Source organism: Nicotiana tabacum, chromosome 5 (assembly GCF_000715075.1).
Source record: "Nicotiana tabacum cultivar K326 chromosome 5, ASM71507v2, whole genome shotgun sequence".
Classification (NCBI taxonomy): Eukaryota; Viridiplantae; Streptophyta; class Magnoliopsida; order Solanales; family Solanaceae; genus Nicotiana; species Nicotiana tabacum.
Window position 1 is genome coordinate 124,898,610 of NC_134084.1, and position 22,824 is coordinate 124,921,433.

General features: G+C 35.9%; 2 protein-coding genes across 4 annotated transcripts; one reads left to right on the plus strand and one right to left on the minus strand.

Annotated features, from left to right (window-relative positions):
- Positions 1 to 578: 578 nt before the first annotated feature.
- On the minus strand, positions 579 to 5,767 carry LOC107789605 (threonine dehydratase 1 biosynthetic, chloroplastic-like). 3 transcript variants are annotated; one of them, XM_016611444.2, is made up of 8 exons: positions 5,145 to 5,767; positions 4,151 to 4,330; positions 3,559 to 4,035; positions 1,843 to 2,091; positions 1,682 to 1,755; positions 1,417 to 1,489; positions 956 to 1,090; positions 579 to 851 (listed from the first exon to the last, which is right to left on the minus strand). In XM_016611444.2, exons 1-8 carry the CDS (start codon positions 5,574 to 5,576, stop codon positions 711 to 713), a joined length of 1,761 nt encoding a protein of 586 aa, XP_016466930.1. In that variant the 5' UTR covers positions 5,577 to 5,767; the 3' UTR covers positions 579 to 710. The 3 variants fall into 3 exon arrangements, 2 of the variants coding, with proteins under 2 accessions (XP_016466930.1, XP_016466929.1); XM_016611443.2 differs by having other exon boundaries at positions 580 to 851; positions 1,417 to 1,534; XR_001648885.2 differs by lacking the exon at positions 1,417 to 1,489 and having other exon boundaries at positions 716 to 851.
- Positions 5,768 to 9,305: 3,538 nt separating this feature from the next.
- On the plus strand, positions 9,306 to 22,398 carry LOC107821278 (uncharacterized). Its single transcript, XM_075254025.1, has 11 exons — positions 9,306 to 9,491; positions 10,596 to 10,716; positions 10,806 to 10,858; positions 10,930 to 11,059; positions 13,077 to 13,279; positions 13,662 to 14,789; positions 15,396 to 15,541; positions 16,944 to 17,124; positions 18,827 to 19,059; positions 21,585 to 21,727; positions 22,058 to 22,398. Exons 1-6 carry the CDS (start codon positions 9,445 to 9,447, stop codon positions 13,693 to 13,695), a joined length of 588 nt encoding a protein of 195 aa, XP_075110126.1. The 5' UTR covers positions 9,306 to 9,444; the 3' UTR covers positions 13,696 to 14,789; positions 15,396 to 15,541; positions 16,944 to 17,124; positions 18,827 to 19,059; positions 21,585 to 21,727; positions 22,058 to 22,398.
- The last annotated feature ends 426 nt before the right edge of the window (positions 22,399 to 22,824 follow it).

Consider the following 22,824-nt stretch of genomic DNA (forward strand, 5'->3'; position numbering starts at 1 on the left):
TACTAGTATAATACAGTAATAATAAAGCATAAATTGGTAAATTCGTTATGAGGGAAGTAAACTTCAGCAAGAGTGAATTATTGCAGTTATTGTGCAAAAGGAAGACAAAAAGGTGGGCAGGCAGTCACGGAATACTCGAAGAGCGCAGAACTTTTCTGAATCAGTCACACCTTTCATCGTAACTTGCCTGCACCAGCACCCATATGTTGTGCTTCTCGTTGTAAAAAGTAAATTGCTAATGTATGAGAGATAGGAAAAAGAGTTCTTCAATTTGGTGATTGATTTGATTAAAACTTGTTTATATTTTACATAACAAATGAGCCATCATAAAGTTTCGTTCAAAACATTGAGAAACTTTCTTAAGGACCAAAATTTCATCTGTATAAACATATCAAAATTCCTAGAGAATGTGGTTTTTTCTTTGCTAGGCCTGAGCAAACACTGGGATTAGCCAATATCAGCATCTAACGCTATTTTTTATGATTGTTATTTAAACTATTACGTGCACTATGTATGTATGTATGTATGTATGAGTGTGGACGTACGCGTATATTTAAGTTTCACTCTCTCTATATATATATATATATATATATATATATAAATTGTTGTATCTCCTAAACACGTGAACAACTCTACTGAACCCCTTGATGAAATTCTTGTTTCTGCCACTGAGCACAAGCCAATCTATACACCAAGTATTCCAACCTTTTTCAATGCATCAGTATCTGGAAAGCCTCATTGAGAGTCTCCACTACATATTCATAACCAAGAGTGTCAGCTCGTGCCTTGAACTCACCGACCTCACCCTGTGGAACTTGGATGCCGACTAACACATTTGCACCAGTTTCTCCCTTTCAGGCAGATAGGAAAAAATAGAAAAAATTACCAATGCGATTAAGTACCATTTACAAAAAGGGAACAATGGAACTAGAAGAATAAGATTCAGGAGAAGTACCTGTGCACGGTAATGGAACAAACTAATATTCCAACGCGGGCTAAAAGCATCTAAAAACTTCATCAAAGCACCAGGCCTCTCGGGAAAAATGAATCGACAGAGAAGCTCATCGTGAACATTTGATCTGCCACCCATCTTCAAAGAATCATAGCAGAGAGAGACAGAGAGAGAGAGAGAGAGAGTCATCAATATCAAATGAACACCAGATAAATAAGCCAAGTAGACTGAAAGGCAATATTTCATTTCTTAAGGAACTTGAAAATTTCTTTCTGCGGAAATGCTCTCTAAGTATTAAGAATTCAAGAGATGAAAAATCACTAATTTAAAGTCAATAAGGATCTTAACATTGTAGTAAAAAATTTCGAACAAACAGGAATAACTAATCACGAGACAAACATACCTATTTACAGTTGTGATCTAAGAATTAGATCTACATGATAAGGAAAGACTTGAAAAATTACCAGATGCCTTAGATGATCTTTGACCAATTCATTATCTGTAAAATTAATGGTATGCAGTTGTGATGATTCCATCCTGTCCACCATTTCTTCAAGTTCTAATTTAGTGTGAAGACCAACTCTGCCATAAATGATGAATAAGACTGGCAACTATAATTATCTACTTATTCATAGATGTCTCTTCACGTATAAAGTAACTCATTGACAAATAATAAAATCAAGGTCAAAATGAGTTAATATTCTCTTTAAAAGATCATGGAGATGTTACCTGTAAAGTACTCTAGCTTTTTCTTTCTCAGAATTATATCTGTACTTCAATTCAGTAAGATTCATCCTTCCCACCTGTAATCAGAAAGTTAATGGTTCGGTCTATTAGACAGAAAAGCACCAGTAATCAAAACTGCATATTAAGTGCTCTAATTGTCCCACCATTTTATAGAACTTTCTGAAGCTCCCTGGCTCTTCGGGCATATAAGTAACGAGAACAGCTTCCCGCTGCCTACCAACATCCGCGAGTTCAGTTACCAATCTAAGTCTGTCAAAATTCATGTTGGCTCCACTAGTTATTGCTACTATGTTTTCACCCTTCAGGCCATAGTACTTACAATACGCTTCTGCTCCAGCAAGAGCAAGTGCACCTGCAGGCTCCAATATGCTTCGTTTCTCTTCAAACATGTCCTATTCAAAACAGCAATGAACTTTCACTGAAAAGATCTGAAACTCACGTAACAAAAAGCCGTCTTGTTGACAATTATTATAGACCTACAACATAAAAGATGTCACAACTAAAGATCGATTTCATGAGGGATAACTTGGCTACAGAAATTCTATGTTGCCTCAAGGGCATTCAACAGACCTGCACCATAAAAGGGTGATCAAATGATATATCTGAACATGTTGTTAATGACTTTGAAGCAGCATCAAAGCTCCACAAAAATGAGACAAAAGCTTGTTGTTTTCAGTGAATCAGGTGCAAAACATACAGGAACTAGAAACAATCATGGGGTTCCCAGTGAGAGAACTTCCTACTAATTATTTGGGATCCAAAGAAGTTTGGCAAGGGGTTATAGAGAGTTTTTAAAAGATGTTGGCAAAAAGGAAGAAACAATAGCTATACTTGGGAAGAAGGTTGACTCTGATAAACAGTATAAACGACAGCATACTAACTTACTTCATGTCCCTATTTTTACTGCCAAAGGAGGACGTTGATGCAGCTGGACAATATTAGGAGAAACTTCCAATTAAAGGAAACAGTGAAGACCATAAGCTTCATCTTTTGAAGTGGGAGGCAATTCTTATGGAGAAGAAGGAGAGAGGCATCGAGGTGAGCACATAACAAAGCCTCCTATGTAAATGTTTAGGTACCACAAGGAAACAAACTATAGAAGGATGTGGTTTTTGCTAAATATGGGGCAAATGACAGGGAGTGTGCCAATGCAGTCACTTCTTCACGTAGAACATGAGTATGGAAAGGAATGAGAAACTCCAGCAAGAACTTGAAGCAATGTAGCAGATTTGAGGTGTTGAACGGACAGAAGTTGTTTTTTAGGGATGACCAATGGATAGGGCATGATCACTGGGGGTCAATTCCCTAATTTTTACAGATTGGCAGCACAACGAAAGATGAATAACACACAATATAGGAACAATAGATACCTGAATTTTAATCCATATCAGTGTTTAACCAAAGACCTACATTTCTAGAATTTTGGGGAATGTTCTGCTAAGTAAGGACATAGAAGGCATCAACTTCACAATTTCCATAATTTCTAAGTATTCTTAATTCCATCAATTTTCATATTTTTACTATTATTATTCTCCATATTTGAACATTTAAAAATAGAAAATTAGCAAGGATTAATTCTGCACCACGATGGCTCGTGCTCTCCTTTGAAACACTGCTCCATTGTTTTATCAGATACCACACACCAGGAAGGAACAAAGGTGAGAGAAGAGTGATATTTTCTAAGGTGCACATAATGAGAGGTAACTGACAAGTTGTGACTATTCCTCTCATATTCTGGAGATTGGGGTCTTTGAGGAGGTAGATACATGCATTGAAACTTGAAAGATTAGGTCCTCAGTATAAGAGGTAAAAATTAGCGGGAAAAGTACTTAACATGCAATACATTAGTGCTGACTTACCTTTATCGATGCACATATAGCATCACGACCAACTAGGACCACCCCATCTAATAATTCCCTGCAGAGACGGAAAGTTTCTTCTCCCATCACTTTAATAGCTACAGCATCTGCAAAACCTCCAACATGTTCCAGCATTATTCTTCGACCATGGTGCAACGACAATGCCATTGCATTTGAATCGAATGGCTCAACACCGATAATCTTTATATCAGGGGAAACTTTTTTCAAATATGCCGCAATTCCAGCTATAAGACCCCCTCCACCAACAGGTACAAATACTGCGTGTATGTCATCCTTGAATTGGCGACTAATCTCCATTCCAACTGTACCTTGTCCTATTATAATATCTGGGTGATCAAAAGGAGGGACGAATGTGCGGCCTTCTGCTTTGGCCTGAGCTTTCGCATATGCTTGAGCCTCATCATATGTGTCCCCCTTGCAAATAACAGTAGCACCCAATCTCTCAACTGATTTCCACTGCTCAGTAGAAAAGAGCACGGAGTTAAAACACTGGATAATCTCCGAATTAAAATAACAGGATGAACTCAAATGGAAGCTATAAAAACCAAGAGAGTCATGCAACAATCCTAACTTTAATTTCTGGTGTAGTAACTGGCATCACAATCACAGCATTGCAACCAAGTCTCTGGGCAGCTAATGCAACACCTTGTGCATGATTTCCAGCTGATGAGCATATAACTCCCTTTTCTAACAGCTCTCTAGGGAGCTTTGCCATCATATGGTAAGATCCTCTGACCTTGAATGAGAAGACCTGTAAATATGAGTGTATGACAATGTTACTGAGACTACTCCAATGTAAAAGATTTGTATTTCCAGTTACAAGAACTTCCTCTCTTTTTTTTTTTGGATGGAAGTATCAACAACATAAGAAATATAGAAGAGGAACAAGCATTAAACTTTCTAAATCAAAAGTTAGAGAGGATTGACAAAATACACAAAATTAGATAAATCCAGAATGCATAGAAACTTATGAACTTGCTCCCTTTGGTGTAGGATACAGAAATGTAAAGATGAGCTGAATAACTAACTCGGCAGGCTCTCGTTAGAAAAATCCATAATGCCATTGTATGTTTTCCTTTTCTCTTTCCTCAGTGATTAATCTTCTCTGACCCCAAATCATCCCAGATTGTAACAAGAGTAGATCAAAGCCAAAAAACTTATAGAGTTAGAGTCATTTTCCTCTTTGAATGAGAATGAGAACTTAGATATTTCATATATCTGAAGCATAATCATAACGGAATGGGACGAACCTCAAATAGCTTAGAATCATTCTATCAAAAGTATAAAATAATAGATCACAAGAAAATGTTTTTGTGACAAATACGCAGGACTCCCTGCGTCCCATTTTATGTGACGGAGTTGGCCACAGAGTTTCAGAAAGAAAGATAGACTTTTACAAAAGAAATCCACACAAAGAAACAGAAAGAGAACTGCAAATTAACATAAAAAATATCAAACTTCAACAAATGAAACAGGAAGAAAACTGCAAATTAACACCATAAATTCAAATTTAACAAATATTTTACAATTCTGCAAAAATAAAAATGAGAAAATCGTAAGCCTACCGGCTGAAGATCCTCTCTTTTGAGCCATAAATTTACCCCTAACCGCTCAGAGAGCTTAGGTGCAAACTGCAGAGGCGTTTCATCGGCTACCTCATACACTTTTGATGTCAATATTTCTTTCATGTACTTGTAGCCGATATTACCACGTGGATAATTCGGTATCAAATACCCTGGCTCGCATTGTAACGAACTCGGGTGTACTACTGGTAGCACTATATCTGAAACAGACGGGGATGCCTGTAACAGTGAAATCTCCAACGGCTTCTCCGCTATAAGTGCCGCCGGCGGTTTGATCCCCGTCCTTTTTGTTTTCCTCGTGGCGGCGGGTTTCATGGCATCGGAAGTAACCGTAATAAAGGCTGTGCCCGACGTGGATTTGGGACCGAAGTGGAAATTGCGTGACTTTAGGGAATTAAAACGGAGAACATCCATTTTGTGTGTAGATTGATGATATGTATCTATAGGATCCGGCGGTCGGAAATGTGGATGTTCGACGGCGGTAAAGGTCGACGGCTACGGGTTGCAGCGGAGAAAAGAGGCGGAGAAAAGAGGCGGAGCAACGGCTACGGTAACAGAATTTTGAAAGCCGCGCCCCAGTAGCCGGACCCCGCGCGATAATCTTAATTTCGATGACATGAAAATAAGAAGTTAAATGGAATGTGATACTCTCACGTGACACTATTTCTTTTTAATTTTATTTAGAAATACATTTTTAAAATTAATTTAATTAAAAATCTCATTTTATTATTAATACTATAATTTTATAGTCATAAAATATTATTTTATTTGTTTAAGACCATAAATTTTAAAAATGTACATTTTTCTTAAATTTGGTACTTGATCTGTCGGAAAAAGTCTTTTTACCTCTACAATGTAAGTATAAGATCTGCATACACACTACTATCCCCAAAACTCATATTGTAGGAATTCACTGGGTTTTTATTATTATTGTATTAAATTTTGTACTTAGTCAAACATATTTATACAAGATGAGACCGAGGGAGTATAGAAAACCAAAAAAATTAATAAAATAATACTCTAAGGGGTGTTTGGTACATGAGATAAGAGTAATAATTCTAGGATAAAGTTTGGGATTAACTTTATCCCATGTTTGGTTTGGGGTATTAGCTAATTTTGAGATAACTTTTATACTAAAACGGTGTGATTAACAATCCCATATATATATATATAGAAGGTGGGATAACTAATCCCATGAGATATTCCATCCATGTGATATTTTGGAATGTCCTACCAATATACCAAACGACCCCTAAGTATTTATTTCAGTCGAAAAATAAAAATTATTGAAGTTCAGTAGAGTTAATTAAAATAAAGCTTTTCAGACGATGTCACTCAACCACAAGTTTGTTCGCATGGTAAATCATTTACAAACAAGTGTACTAATGGAACGAATTTGAAGCTCATCCAAACAAATAAGCAATGTATAACATGCCGAGAAAAAAGAGGAATCAGTCAACAATTATGCATCTACACACGTGCATGCATGCAAATTGCTAGAGTGAACTCAACAAACTGAAAATCTGAACTGACTTTAGTTTGGTGAAATTTCAGGCCATTTACAATTGTTTGAAGGGCCTTATATTATAAAGTATAAACAAAATCAAGATTGCTCTTTCGGAGAAATTAAACAAAAATGGACAGATCGGACTCCACCATTGGTTCCTCATCCGACGAATACCATTCCATTTACCCAGATGAACCGTTGAAGACTGTTCCCTTTGTTCGCATTCTTTGGATTGATAATTCTGGGATACATAGATGTCGTGTAAGCTTTTAATTACCTTGTGCTTTTATGTTAATTACTTCTTTTTCTTTTTAAGATTTCGAATGAATTAATGCTAGAGATTACAATTGTTTAATTTTATGCATTTCAATCAGTGATTCATTTCTTGATTGACATACTAAACTGAGCAGAATCAATCCAAAAATAATTACAGAGTAATTCAGGTTTTTTGTTAAGTCACTGATAGATATCAAATTATATGAAAATTTGGTTACTAAAGTTGAACGAAGAGAAGAGCCCCCACCTATTCCTTTAGCTACTGTTTTCTGTCTTTAGCTAACTTATAGCTTGTTTGGCCAAGCTTCTAAAATTACCTTATTTTGAGAAGGTGCTTTTCTCAAAAGTACTTTTCAAAAAATTATTTTTGGTGAGAACCATGTTTGGGTAACTAATTTGAAAAGTACTTTTAGTAAAAATTGTACGGGCGCCCTATTTGGTCGCCCACATTTAACCTATACCTATTTTTTAAAAAACTTTTAATTTGTACCCACTTTTTAAATAACTTCAGCTCCATTTCTCCTCCTTCTTCCCCTCCTTCGTTTTCTTCTTCTTCTTTCTTCTACTGCTGTTGGTGCTGCTATGAAACTTCAGTTCATGAGATGATTGTCATAAATATGTTTATCAGATTATTTAAAAACAAATTATAAATAATTACAAATGAACTAAATAACTAGCTGTAACTATATTAGATGGGTAGATTCTTGGTGTATATGTTTGTTAGAGATCTTGGTCATCTGTATTTTGACCCTTGTATTATCATTCCCTTTTTTCTTCTTTCAAAGCTATGTAATAGTAAATTTAGACTATGTTACTTGTTGATTAACCAATTAGTTCACAGGCACGTTAGTTTCAGTTGCAAGATTTTTGTTGAAATTGGTGACTTTACTGATCAGTGAATGATGATGAGTTATTGGATTTGTGCATACTCTCCTTTTCTTTTCTTGTTGCATAATTACAAACAAAATACAGATGACCAAGATCCCAAACAAACATAAATAGTGCTGAAGTTTTTACAAATGAACTAAATAACTCAGTTACAAAACAAAAACTTCAGCTCTAGAGCTGAAGTTCGCCAGTTACAAAACAAAAACTCGCCAGTTACAAAAACAAAAACTTCAGCTCTAGAGCTGAAGTTCGCCAGTTACAAAAAGAAAAACTTCGTCAGTTACAAAACAAAAGCTTCAGCTCTGGAGCTGAAATTCGCCAGTTACAAACAAAAACTTCGCCAGTTACTGTTCGCTAGTTACAAAACAAAAACTTCAGCCCTAGAGCTGAAGTTCGTCAGTTACAAAAAGAAAGACTTCGTCAGTTACAAAACAAAAACTTCAGCACATTTGGTTCAACACACTTGCTACTTCGGTCCCATCTACTCTAATGCTGAAGTTTTGCGTGATTGCCTTTGCTACTTCAGCCCCGTATGCTTAAGTTATGAGAAAAAACGGGTACACTTGTAATTTTTTTTGCAAAGCGGACACAAGTTAAAACGTGACACAAAAAGCGGGTATAGATGCAAATGGCCCGTACTTTTGAGCAGTAATTAGTATTTGGCCAAGCTTTTGAAAACTACTTCTAAGTGTATTTTTCTCAAAAGTGCTTATCAGAAAAGTACTTTTGAAAAGAAGCTACTTTTTTCTGTTTCTCAAAAAATGCTTCTGCTTCTCCTTAAAAGTACTTTTTTTGGTTCCAAAAGCTTGGCCAAACACATCAATTTTTGGTCAAAAGTGCTTTTGGTACAAAAAAAAAAAAGGCACTTTTGGCTCAAAAAAAGCTTGCAGGCTATTAACTATGGAATAGTACCTAGACCAAAGGGGAATGTCTAGAGAATTTATTTTGTTACAAGATATCTGATTAGAGACACCAGTTGATTTATATTTTCTAATTTTGCTCCTATTTTAATAAATTTGAAAAAAATTAATGTGGTTAAGAATAAATACTAGTGGCAAATTATGATTAAGAATAAATACAGATAATTCAATTAAATTAGTTTTTTAAGAAATGTGTAAAAGCAAGAGTGACAGACAGGTAAACTAGTAATTACAAGCAGAAAACACGAAATAAAGATTTCTTTCACACAATGAGAGAAAGAAGAGAGGCCTCTGCCAATAGTCATAGGAAGCTCAAAAGTGTCTCCTAGTTTCTGAGATAGAAACTAGAATTCGAGAATGTTCTTTCGAACCGTTGAAGTGAATTCTAGAATGTTAGCCGATGCTGGGATTTTGACGGTGGGCTCGCCGCGGTTACTGGGTAAACGGGTCTAAAATTTTGACGGCGAAGTTTGCTGAAAAGCGAAAACTAATTATTTGGAGAATCAATTTAGTTTTTCAGTAATTGAGAGAAAGAGGCTTCTGACATTTGTTGAATTTTGTGCAGGTAATTCCAAAAGAACGCCTCGGCTTTGTGAAAGAGCACGGTATAGGGTTAAGTCCTGCATGTTTAGCAGCACTGAGTTCAGTATCTAATGCTCCTGCAGAGGATTCTGGTCTCACCTATACTGGCATGATCAGAATTATTCCTGATTTATCTACCAGATGCAGAATCCCTTGGTACTACTTCAAACTTGTTTATAAATACTTGACATGTTCTGCCTTTTTTCTTTGTTCTCCTGACTTTAAGTCTTAATTTTAGCTTATCTATGTGGTATGTTGTCTTTATTGATTTCCTTGATAAATCATAGTATATGATAAGACCTCTTTCGTTTTATTTGAATGGTTAGCTATGGGGATTTTGTCAACTTTTGTCTGTGCTGTCTTCTCAGAAACAATAAAGAACTTTTTTCAAGTTCGTGCATTGTTGTAACTCTGAGATAATCATTTTCAGGATCATTTTCTATGTTTGGTTGAGTATGAAAGTAGGTGACGTACAGCAATTGCACTAGGTGCAGGATGTTTTTTGAGAATATTTTGGATATGTTTGGGTATTAAAGGTTGATAATAATGTCTAAGTATTGGTTAAAGTGAGATTGAATAAGAGTTAACATATGGTATGTGGTCAGTTACACAGTCACTAACAGGAAGTTTAATATAATGGAGTGAAACTAAATAGGATTTGAGATAACATTATGGAGTATATTCTAAAATTATGCGGATAATAAAGGGAAAAAGGAAAAAAAAAAACAATAATCATGAGAAAATCTGGACATATATCATCCCAACAAATCATTTTCCAGCACAGAAGAGTTTCTCCTTTTTCAGCTCTAAAACATCAAATTTTGTTCTTTTTAGAGTAGTATATGTATTCGGTGGTTCATGATTCCATTATCACTTGCTCCAGAGCCTCCATATTATCACCCTTCCAATTTATGTTTGCTAGATGTTACTAAATTCAATTATGCAAGAGCTGTAATTGTAAAGTATGAAAAACTGATGCTTTTTTTTTGTATGATATCATGTGGTATATTTTAAGAATGTGAAGGAAACACAGAGAACACCAATACAGAGTATCTTGTAGTTGAATTGTCTATAATTGTACAGACATTGATGTCCAACTGTTTCGTTGTTTATTATCTGAATGTATAGATCACTGTCTGGCGAAGTTCAAGTGAGATAACAAGTTTAATCCTAACTTGGTCAGATTTTAATTTTTCCTGCCATTATTGTTTCAATGGCAGAAACATAGTAATCATGTTTAGTGTGCATCTTTTGATCCAGGGAAAAGAAGCAGGAAATGTGCTTAGCTGACATGGTAACTAAACCTGGTAAACCATGGGAATATTGTCCAAGAGAAGTGTTTCGGAAAGTCTCTAAAATTTTAAAAGATGAATTTGACTTGGTATGTCTAATATCTTTTGTGCAAGAATTAGAAAGTCTTACTTGGTATGTCTAATATCTTTTCATCTGATGCATATCGACATGTTTCAGGTTGTGAATGCCGGCTTTGAAATTGAATTTTATCTTTTGAAGAGTGTGATGAGGTAGGTATTTTGTTTTAGAGTTTCTCATCTTTAAAATGTTACACTAAATTTGTATAAACAACATTATAAAGGAATGGCAAAGAAGATTGGGTGCCAATTGATAAGACCTCTTACTGTTCTACATCAGCATTTGATGTTGCATCCTCTATATTAGAAGATATCAACATACATCTTCAAACGATGAATATTTCAGTTGAACAGGTAAGTTTTGCATTTCCTTGAATGCTTGCTTGCAAATTGATGTTTCTCATGGTGTCTATGCACGCAGTACTGCATATACTAGGAGCTTTTAGCATGCATTTCTCTATTTATTTTCATGAAAAAGCTTGACTGCTTGTGTAATGTATTAGTACCTTTCTTAATGATAGAACTACATGTACTAATATTTTTATACTGAAACAATACATTCAAAGAGACTAGGGTATGGAAGAATACAGAGCTTTTTATACAACATTAACGATCTCAGTGAGAGAAGAGTTTTTGCTAACAAATTAAAGTTGATTGTTTATAGGAGCATATCGAACTTATAAATCTCCTGAAGTAACTTTTTCAAGACATCTATACTTGGTATGAGCTTGTTGTGCAAGAACATGAGATAGATAAATTATACTAATATTGCCATGGTAATACAACAACAACAACATACCCAGTAAAATCCCACTAGTGGGGTCTGGGGAGAGTAGAGTGTACGCAGACCTTACCCCTAACCCGAAAAGGGTAGAGAGGTTGTTTTCGGGAGACTCTCGGCTCAATCAAGAGAGACAATAATATCAGAAAATAAACAAAAGAAAAGGCATGTAACAACCAAAGATGTCAGAAAGGAAATAACACAACGAATAAGTGAAAGGACAATAACACCAAACTATACAAAACAACAATGTCAACACAACATAGACTGCTAACAAACCTAAACAAAACTCTATCAGACTACCCGATACAAAGAGGGAAGAACTCTTGACTACCCTCTAGCCTACCACCCTAATGCTCGACCTCCACATGTTCCTATCAAGAGCCATGTCCTCGGAAATCTGAAGTCGCGCCATATCCTGCCTGATTACCTCGCCCCAATACTTTTTAGGCCGCCCTCTGCCTCTTCTCGTACCTGCCAAAGACAACCGCTCACACCTCCTAACCGGTGCATCTAGGCTTCTCATCCACATATGTGTTCGAACCATCTAACCCGCACTTCCCGCATCTTGTCGTCCACGAGAGCCACGCCCACCCTCTCCCGAATATCTTCATTCCTAATCTTATCCAGCCTAGTGTGCCCACACATCCATCTCAACATCCTCATTTCTGCTACTTTCATCTTCTAGATATGTGAATTGAGGGACAAGCTGCCCAATCTGTGTCATTGTAGCATTCTAGATGATCATTAGAAAACCTTCACATCGCCAGCTGTGGTTTTTGAATGAGTTGAAGAAGACTGTAGATTGGAGAATAATGTTTTTGAATCAAGATATGAGCATTCACGAGTAAAGTAGACAATGAAACTAGTTAATTAGAACTCATGCAAAAAGAGAAATGTGATGACCCAAAATGTCATCCCTTGTTTTAAAACGAAACTTCCGTGTTCCGAGGCCTTGAAAACCTCATTTAGAGTCACCTCGATTTGCGTACGCAGTCCGGACGCATAGTCGGAAAGCTTAAATACGATAATCTGTGAAAAATGATAAGTTTTGATTATAAAATGAGCTAATTTGACTTCGGTCAACGTTTTGGGTAAACGGACCCGGACCCGTGATTTGACGGTCCCGGAGGGTCCGTTGGAAAATATGGGACTTGGGCGTATGCCCGGAATCGAATTCTGAGGTCCCGAGCCCGAGAAATGAATTTTCAAAGAAAATTATTTTCTGAAACTGTTTAAAGAAATTTGAAATGAAATTTGATTAGAACATGATGGTATCGGACCCGTATTTTGGTTCCGGCGCCCAGTACAGGTCTTATATATGATTTAAGACATTTTTGTGGAATTTGGTGAAAAACGGATGTCATGTGACGTGATTCGGACTTAAATTGCAAAATTTATGTTTAAAGAAGTTTAGAGAAAATTTCATCGATCTCGAGATTTAATTTGATGTTCATGAGGTTATTTTGATGATTTGATTACACGAGTAAGTCCATATGATGTTTTTGAGTTAGTATGACATTTGGTTTGGAGCCCCGAGGGCTCGGGTGAGTTTCAGGATGTTTTTACACTTAGGAAAAAAAATTGCAGATTCAGAGAAGTTGCAGGTCTCTGAAGCCAGGCTTCGCGGGTCACGGTGGAAGCTTCGCGGCCGCGCTCGATTTCTTGCGGCCCGTGGTGGTGCTCCGCGGTCGCAGTCCTTTTTATGCGGTCCACGGAGAGGGTCTGAGAGGAGTATATTTAAACGGACTTTCCAGTTATTTTTCACTTTTCAAAACCCTAAAACATAAGAGGTAATTTTTCAAACAACCTTTCTTCTCCAAATCAATTGTAAGTCATTTTTAACTAGTTTTCTTCAATCATTAACATCTTTTAACATGATTTCAACTTCAAATCAATGATTTTCATGGGGGAAATTGGGTGTTTTGGGTAGAACCTAGGTTTTTCAAAAATTCGGGATTTGGACCTCGATTTGATGTCCGATTTCAAAACAAATCACATATTTGGGCTCGTGGGGGAATGGGTAATCGGGTTTTGGGTTCGAACCTCGGGTTTTGACCACGTGGGCCCGGGGGCGATTTTGACTTTTTGGGTAAAACTTTGGAAAACTCATTTTCATGCATTCAAATTGATTCATTTAGCGTTTATTGATGTAATTAAGTAACTTGTGGCTAGATACGAGCGAATTGGCGGAGGAATCGAGGGGTAAAGCTATAATTGAAGCTTGAGTTGTGTTCGTGGCATCGAGGTAAGTGTTTGGTCTAACCTTAGCTTGAGGGATTAGGAGTTGTGTCCTATTTGCTATTTGCTTCTTGTCGAGTACGACGTATAGGCATAGTGACGAGTATCTATACGTTGGTGTCAAACATGACCGTGAGTCTTATCTTGTGATTTTCATGATCTCGTTGTATTATTCATGCCTTGGTGAAGATTTCTATTTATTGTGTAAAGTTGTGGAAATAATTGTGACCTATGAACATTGAGGAGCGTTGGCTCCGGTTGTATAAAGAATTGTGAAAGTATAAGTGATAATCGAAACTTTAGAGCATTGGAGAATTGTGAAGTAAAAGTGAGAAAGAGAAGAGATCATTATGTTGCCCCCTTGCCGGGCTATTGTTGAGTTGAGGTTCCCTTGCATTGTGTTCTGAATTGATATTACAGACGCTTAAGTTGATGATTCTTCGTGTTAGATGTTGAAACTAGTTGAGTTATAGTGGAGATAGTTAGATGTTGGAACAGGTTTGGTTATGGCTGTTTCTCCCTTGCCGGGACAGTTAGTTATGATTATTGTCGACTGTATATAATGGATCGGGTTGCACGCCGCAACAAATATTATATTGGATCGGGTTGCACGCCGCAACAGTTATATACGTGGATCGGGTTGCACGCCGCAACAGTTATATATGTGGATCGGGTTGCACGCCGCAACAAGGTTAAATGATAAGGGATCGGGTTGCGCGCCGTAACAGTATTGTTATCGTATTGATTGTAGACATCGAGTGTTCTTTCATACTTTATTAAGTTTCTGATAGAATTGGTATGTTTCCCCGAAGCATGTTTCCCCCTCCCTTTTAAACCGTTATTACCTGTTTATATTTCTGCTGTATATTATATAACTGCACAGGTTTATCTGGAGTCTGGTCCTAGCCTCGTCACTACCTCGCCGGGGTTAGGCCAGACACTTACCAACACATGATGTCGGTTGTGCTGTTACTACACTCTGCACTCTGTGCAGATACCGGAGTAGCCTTTGGTCAGCAGCAGTAGCTCGGGAGCCAGCCTTCAGTCCACCGAGACACCGAGGTAGTCTTGCAGGCGTCCGCAGGCCCATCGTCTCCTCTATCTTATTTCATATTCTGTTATCTCATGTATTCGAGACAAATAGTGCTATATTTCTTTCAAACGGTTGTATTTAGTACTCTTAGTAGTCCGTGGATGTTGTGACACCAGGTTCTGGTTAGAGGCACGTGATGGTCTTTGAGACATTTTCGTTTTCTATTTATTTAAGACTTCTCCGCTGTTATTTAACGGTTTATTTCCTTGTTATTATAATTGGTAATCCGGGGTCGTGACAAGAAAAGAATGTATCTCCTGTCCTGATAACATGTGAATGCATATCTAAAAATAATAATGTTTTGAATATTGTCATGGTTTACGAGGATAATTACTTCATGAACAACATCAACCTCCTCTAGACTCTAATAAAAGGGAAAAAGAATAACATGTTTCATGTGACACATTTATTCGTAGTTACATAGATATACATATCATGAGAATGCACTGTCTGGAATATAAGCTGCATATGTTTTACCTGCACTAAGACAGAAATAACCCATATATTATCTCCTATGCAAATTTTCATTTCAATAAAGAATGCTCCCCTTATTATTGTCTCCTTCAAATTTGCAGCTTCATGCGGAAACTGGGAAAGGTCAGTTTGAAATCGTCCTGGGATATGCGGAGGCTGGTACAGCAATTGCTAGCTTAATTTATGCACGTGAAGTCATCAGATCAGTTGCAAGGCAACACGGGCTGCTGGCAACTTTTGTTCCAAAGTAGGTAGCAGAATTGCCAACAACACTTTTAGGTGCGATTCCCTTTCTAGATTTAAGTTGTATGCACTGATGATGAAAAGTATAATGAGTTTTACACAATCGTATCACTTAAAAGTTATTAATAATTAATTTGCAATAATAAGTACTGATTGATAACCCAAAATATGGTAAATTAGCTATCTGCTATAACCGGTTCAATTACACCAATAGTGCATAAGTGCTACCATGAGTGTGTAATTTAAATCTTTGTTTTAGTTGTTGATCCAGACATGCTTTTGCTTCTTATTGAGTGCTACCACTATAGTGCTTCTACTTCTGCTTTTATATTTTTCTTTATTAGGTGGAGGTGTTATATATGATCTTTTTACTAAGAAACATGAGTAAGATTAATACCTTATTTTTCATACTTTTCCATTTCTTACTTTGATTTGTGCATGTGTGCAATATTTGTTAGGGTGATTACTGATGTTTCTTTACTTTATTGACTGACCAAGTGTTGTGAGCTAGTGAAATATTGTTCATCAAGAATGGTGCACAGTTGACAAACTTTTACTGTAGCCAGTTGGTGGATGTTTGCTTGTTTTAAGATTGACATGTTTTCAGGATTGTTTAAGAACAATGGATTTTCGATTAAGTGGTGAAGTTGAGATTATTCCCATTCTCGCTTTCTGATAAAGCAAGAAATGTGGTTGAAGTCTTAACTTGCTGGTTCTATCACCTTGTGTTGGCTTTTAAGCACTTGGTCTCCCTTATCATAATCTTTTGTAACTCATGCCAAAATACTCAACTTTTGAAGCAGTTACTTTTTTGCATGTTTTTCTGCAGTTGAAAATTATTCACACTGCAGTTGTTTTTATCATTCATAGTAATTTTCTTGCCATTATGCCTTTTAACACGTACCTTACTTGATTCCAATTAAAATCTACTAACAATTCCATCATTCTTCTTTCCTTCACAACCCTTTAAACCCCATAGTGAAAGAAGTTTGTGATTAGGAAGAGCTATATCAATATTGAGAAATGGAAAAAGAACATATATCTTTGACTTTGATACTAAATAAAGATGGAAATGTTTCTCAACTAGAGAAGGCGAGATAACATACAGGCGATACTATGTAGTTTACTCTTTTTGGAGAAGGTTCATAACGTTATATGCATGATGTTATTTTTTCTCAAATAATTGAGCAAAAAGGATAAGTGGTGGTCTTTCTGCATTATTTGCTGAATTTACTTCTCTACCATAGATTTTCCTTACTTTTGATTAACTTCTCAAGTACACAGCACTCATATACTTTCTTTTGGAGATTTCTAGCAAGGCCCCATTTCCAGAATTTCTACTGCAGGAAATTATTGCTAGTGAATGATGCCTCCCAGTATGTGACATTTTGGCCCTCTTTGTCTAGGTTTGCAGAAGATGAAGATGGCTCTGGATCACATGTTCATATCAGTTTGTCTAGAAACGGAGACAATGTTTTTATTGCATCTGGTGAATCAAAATATGGGATGTCCAAGATTGGGGAAGCGTTCATGGCTGGGGTGTTAAATCATCTTCCTGCCAGCTTTTACTGCAACACATCCTCTTAGGTTAGAGATTATCTATAATTCTTGGTGTCCTCTTCTTTTCCATTAGTGGTGTCAAAATTTACTCAATTGGATTGAAAATATTTTTCTTAGCGGGTCAATTTAGGCACAATCCAAACCAATCCATCTAAAGTTTGGGTCAATTTACGTTATATAGGTAACCCGAATTGACCCGTAAGAAAACTTGTCAAGGCATAGAAAAAGAAAGGTCTTTTGGTTCGGTTTGTTAGATACATAATAAAGGGAAAAAAACATATTTTTCTCTCTTTATTTAGTTGGGCAATAAAATGAATTATAGTAAACAAACATATTAAAATAGTTGGTGTTGGGTGGGTTGGATTATGACCCCATATACTTGGTCCAAATTGATCCAACACATCTTTATCCAATCAAACTTTGGTCGGGCTATGACTCGACCTGTTTATTGATTTAATCCATTTTAACCTGTCCAACTTTAGCCCAAACCACACATTTGATACCTCTAGTTTGTATATTGGTGATCAGTTACTTGGTGATTGCTTTATGCTTTCATAGGAATACTATTTCTTTGAAATGAGCATAGTTTTATTATGGAAAATTCTCTTTACGTTGTGACAAATCCACGACACCCTTGGCTGTTATAGCAACTATACTGCTTCCTTTTTCATTTTTATTTCTTTTGTCAGCATTAATGGAAACCTTGAAAATTGTAGCATCTCTATGAAAATTGCAATAAGCTGATTAATTAAGTTCTTGTCAATGGTTCTTCTGTTATGAAAATTCAATTGTTTTGATTCAATGTTTAAATTGTGAACAATTTTCCCTAAATTTTGTTTACTAATGCAGATATGTTTGAAGTTATGGTATCAATAATTAAATGTTACATGATGAAGGCTTATAGGTTCTTGAAGACTTAAAACATGATAGAGTAAGTGAAATAATTTCATGAAATTATACTTAATGGAATCTCTATTTCCTTTATAAAGATGTACAATATTTTTTCTTCCACTACTATATTCTGAAGATGAAAGTTGTATTTATATTTATACTATTATCACTCCGGGCTTCCAAATAGACATGTTTCTAGTTAAAATCACTAAAACAATAAGATAATTTGTCTTGTCAGAATTTTTAAAAAGTTTGTAATAAGACTTTAAGGTGTTAGTTGTTTGAACGAGGTATTTTGTATAATATACTTTATTTCCTGAAAGTCTTCAAGTAAAAGTTACCTTTATAAGATTAAACTTTTGTTTCCAAGAGAGAACTTTTTGGAATACACTTTAAAATGCTTAGAGCTTAAAGCAAGCAAATGGTAGAGGTATAAAAATTAGTTCCATTTCTAATTTTCACTAGGGTTATTGTAGAAAGGTTTAACAATTAAGATACTTGTTGGTTTAATTTTTTAAGTGCACAAAAACTTAAATATCACAGTTAAGGAGAATCACCAATTTTGGCACTATGTTAATACTATAAATTTCTTTTAATGGAGCGGTACCAAGTAATTAGAGAAACTTTCCATTTCTGAATTTCCTATTTTGATGCAATATGATATGCCTACTTTTTGCCTTTCCCATTTTCTCTCTTGAATGTAGTTAGACCTTGAAATCTCTTGTTTTTCTCAAACCTCTTGGTGAGTCTATGTTAAGGACTTATTTCATGCATATTAATAGAAAATAATTTCGTAGTATCTAATTGTTGTATGAGTCTAACTATTTATTACATGCAGTTATGAGCGAATGCTACCTAAGACGCGAAATGCAGCTTACCTCTGCTGGGGGAAAGAAAATACAGAGGCACCATTGAGATCTGCTAGCTCTCCTGGAATTGCAGATGATCTTGTAAGCCATTTTGAAATTAAAGCATTTGATGCATGTGCAAACCCATACCTGGGTCTTGCTTCTATAACTATGGCTGGGATTGACGGCTTGCGAAAAGATTTAAGTCTTCCGGAACCTATAGGTAAGTTAAACAATCTTTTAGTATTTCCTCTACCGTATCTTCTAACTGTGTACTTGCCTTTTAGATTCTTTTCCGTATGCTATATGGTTAAGCCTGAAACACCTATTATATCTGTTATGATGGTTCAACATGAGAGGGCTAATCCAGAGGCGTATCCAGGATTTCACGAGAATTGGTGCACCCAGGGCGAAGCTATGTACGACGAACTGACCATCGTTCGCCGAAAAATTATACAATGTATAGGGTAAACTATTACTTGTTTTTTAAAAAAAAATAGACTTTGAACACCCTTGCATAGCCCACTGGAAAAGGATGTTAAACATTTGAACACCATTATTGAATTTTCTGGCTTCATGAACGTTATTTTTTTCAACCCAACTTCATAAATCAAAGAAAAAAGATAAAGAAACAAAAGAAGAAGTGAGATTGATAAAGAAACTGGAAAAATATGTGACTTTTGTTTGTAGAAAAGTTGGTATTTTGCTGATTTGCAGAAGACTTAGAGCGCCAGAGAGTTTTGTGTGGAGAGGTATTTTTAATTTAGGGATTTTGAAAGTATAACTGAAAAACTAAGAAGCAGTTATGTAGTAATAAAGAGAGGAAAAGAAAAAAAGAACGTGTGCTAAAGAGCATGGGAAACTTTAAACTGCGGGCCCAGGAGCATGGGTATGTAGCCAATTTATTAATTAAAAAGTGAAATAATGGATAATTTTAAAAAGGGTATTGCGGGGATTCGAACCACCTACCCGGTGGATGGAAGGTGCACTTCTCTACCAGTGCATTACAATGTTCACTTGAGTATGGGTTCACCTATACAAATTCAAGTATTTTGTGCTGAAATTTATTGGTGCTATACAAGGTTTAGGGAAAGGAGGATGGGTTCACGTGAACCACCCCCTCCCATGTAAATCCGCCCCTGGATGCAATATCATGACATCTTTTTTATGTTATATATTTCTGTTATTTTATGTCAACTCAATCAAGATTTGAAGTGTGCTGCATGTCCAATGTAGTATATCAGTAGTCTGTACCAAAATTTCGCAATTTAAATCTTCCTATCTCTATTGCTTTTACCTTTTGGATGACTCTAGTGTATCGCTGCTGTATGTATCTTCTTCTAAATGAAAGCAGATGAGATTGTGAGTACTGAGTAGAAACCATGTGAATCAAGATGGTACCTACTTCTACTGTCTTTGGATCTTCTCTCCACGATAAGTTGCTGTAGCAGGTGGTGTTAGTATGAGCTACCTTCAAAGTATTGGAGTATTCACTTACTTACAGGCAACAAAAGTAAAAAGGAAATAGAAGAAGAAACTAACGAGGAGTCTTAATTTGGAGTGTTTCATCGAGAATTCTTAATCTAGAAAAGTGACCACAAACTTTTGATCCATATGGAGGCTTAAAATGACGGTCTTACTTAATTTAGGAGTTTTGTCTAAATTAAAAATTTGGATTAGATGAGGTATCTTGTTTTTAAATAGTTGCTAAAATCCCACCATTTTGAACTATTTTCATTAATAGTGAATATTTCTCCATTCTTTGAGTCTCTCTTTCTCATGGTTGAGGACCGGTTCTTCTTTTCCTTATATCAATTTAATAGCTTTCTCTCTATCAAGTGGTACAAGAACCTCTTTTTCTTTAGTCTGATTGCTAGTATATAACGATTAGGATGGATGCTACAGTAAAAAGAAATCAGGGCAGAAAATGCTCAATTTCATCAGAGACTGAGTGACTTTGATCAAGAGATGTGTGGCTGATGATTTCTGAGGGAACTTAACAAAATTAAAGGGCTTGTTTGCTAATTCTGCCTCATTGCAAAATGAATTTGAAGGAGAACTCAATTATGAGGGTAAGTAGGGTTGCTGCATGCTGCAAACATTTGTGAAAGTATGAGCTCTTGCGTAGTGCCAGTTTTAGGTATCTGTGTGAAAGATGGCAGTGCTGGTTTGACCTTCATCTTTCAAATGCACGCGCATATCCACAGTTTAACTCGATGGCAAGTTCATTTTTGGTGGGGTTGAATGATGTAGGACAAGTGATCATAAATTTTGATCAAGATAGAGTCTTTGATCTAGGTGGAGTTTGGCGTAGCTTAGATTTCTAGATTATTAGATGTCTAGCCATTAAATGGTTGCTAGATATTTCACTTTTTATTATTATAAACTGTTCTTATTCTTCTTCAATATTATGCTATTATTTGGAAGTTTATCATTCTAGAGTTTCCACGAAGAGTTCACAATCTCTTCTGTTGATATTATAGCTTTTAATCTATCGATTGTTGTACGCTCAAAAGCACGGGGAATGCTACTTCCATGAATGACTACGGTAAAATCTTATTAGGGCCATTAGTGTCGTTCTGCTTGTAAGTGAAAGTCTGAGTTGTTTTTTCCAGTGCCTTTTTCTTGCTAATGCTTATCACTTATCAAAGTTAGTAATACAGAAGTTGATAACTCAATTTTGTTGTCCATAGTTGAGATATTCCTGCACATTACCTGATATTCCAATGATGTTTTCTCGTAAAACAGAAGGGGATTCTGATGTCTCTGGTGAGAAGCTTCGAAGTGTACCAGATTCTATTTCTGAATCTTTAATTGCTCTAGCGGAAGATACATTGTTTACAGAAGTGATGAGTGAAAATCTTTTGACCGCCATAAAAGCGATTCGAAAGGTACATTTTGAATGTTGCTTACTCATAATAATATATGATATAGTTGACAGAATTCTGCGCTTTACTTGAGAACTGGATACTCTCAAAGAGCATATGATAGGGGTATGATTCACATTGACCAGCTCCAGCTGAGTGTTCTAACAAATGACGGTTGATTTCCATCATTTTGATTGCATAAATCTGACAAAAATGTAGGTCCTAGATATGCAACTGAATCATGCCTTAACTAGTAAGAATTTTTGATGTAATGAATGCTCCCTGTGTGCATAATTTTTATGTCTCTATTATAACTATTGAGGACATGTTGAGGATGATTTCCTTTTTTTGCAGATGGAGGTCAAGAACTATTGTGAGCCTGAGAGGGACTACAGTCAGCCTGAGATGGATGTCTATAAAGACCCACTCCAGGACATTATCTTCAAATTTTAGGTTGATCATATCCCGACCAATCTAGAATTTATAGTCAGTGGGTTCAAAGCGAGACCAGTACACGTACTCACACTTGTTTTGCCCTATCTTATTTATTTTGCTTCATGTTATGCACATATATAATACCAACATGTTAGTAATTTTATTTGGACTGTCGTCGCTGTATAATTTTGTACCATGCTTCATTTCTTCTCGTCAGGATATGTTCATAAGAGACTAATCTCTTTCTGCGTGTGTTTTTACATCTTATATGCAAACTGTTATGTTCCTCGTTATTTGTGTTTAAAATTTTTTAGTTTATATTGCAGATAATTACCTACCTTATTTTACGATTACAAATTTCACATTTTAGCGAAGGTTTCTTGTTGATATCTTTTGGATTATTTGATAATGTATAAGTTTCTTTACACTGTCGTGAATACATCAATATCGATGTATGGCTCCTTTTAGTATCATACAGTAGTCGTCACATAGTTTAATTTAACTCTCAAGAACCAGTAAAATGCCTAGGAATCTGTACATTAAAAACAAACATTCCTATCAAATAAAAGCTATATGTGTTTATTTTATTAGCATGAGAAGTAATAAAAATTTACCAGGATTAAAGGACAAAAAGAACAATATTAAGCATGAAGTGACTGTTTTTCTTCTCATTTAACTGTGATTAG

What these genes read in the sequence shown, in the direction of transcription:
- LOC107821278 (XM_075254025.1), top strand. Translation starts at nt 9,445, where the DNA reads ATGATCAGAATTATTCCTGATTTATCTACCAGATGCAGAATCCCTTG. An exon ending in ACCAGATGCAGAATCCCTTG is followed by an intron (nt 9,492 to 10,595) that starts GTACTACTTCAA and finishes CTTTTGATCCAG; the next exon opens with GGAAAAGAAGCAGGAAATGT. An exon ending in TAAAAGATGAATTTGACTTG is followed by an intron (nt 10,717 to 10,805) that starts GTATGTCTAATA and finishes GACATGTTTCAG; the next exon opens with GTTGTGAATGCCGGCTTTGA.
- LOC107789605 (XM_016611443.2), bottom strand. Translation starts at nt 5,576, where the DNA reads ATGGATGTTCTCCGTTTTAATTCCCTAAAGTCACGCAATTTCCACTTC. An exon ending in TTACTACACCAGAAATTAAA is followed by an intron (nt 4,036 to 4,150) that starts GTTAGGATTGTT and finishes TCTACTGAGCAG; the next exon opens with TGGAAATCAGTTGAGAGATT. An exon ending in AAGATCATCTAAGGCATCTG is followed by an intron (nt 1,091 to 1,416) that starts GTAATTTTTCAA and finishes GATTCTTTGAAG; the next exon opens with ATGGGTGGCAGATCAAATGT.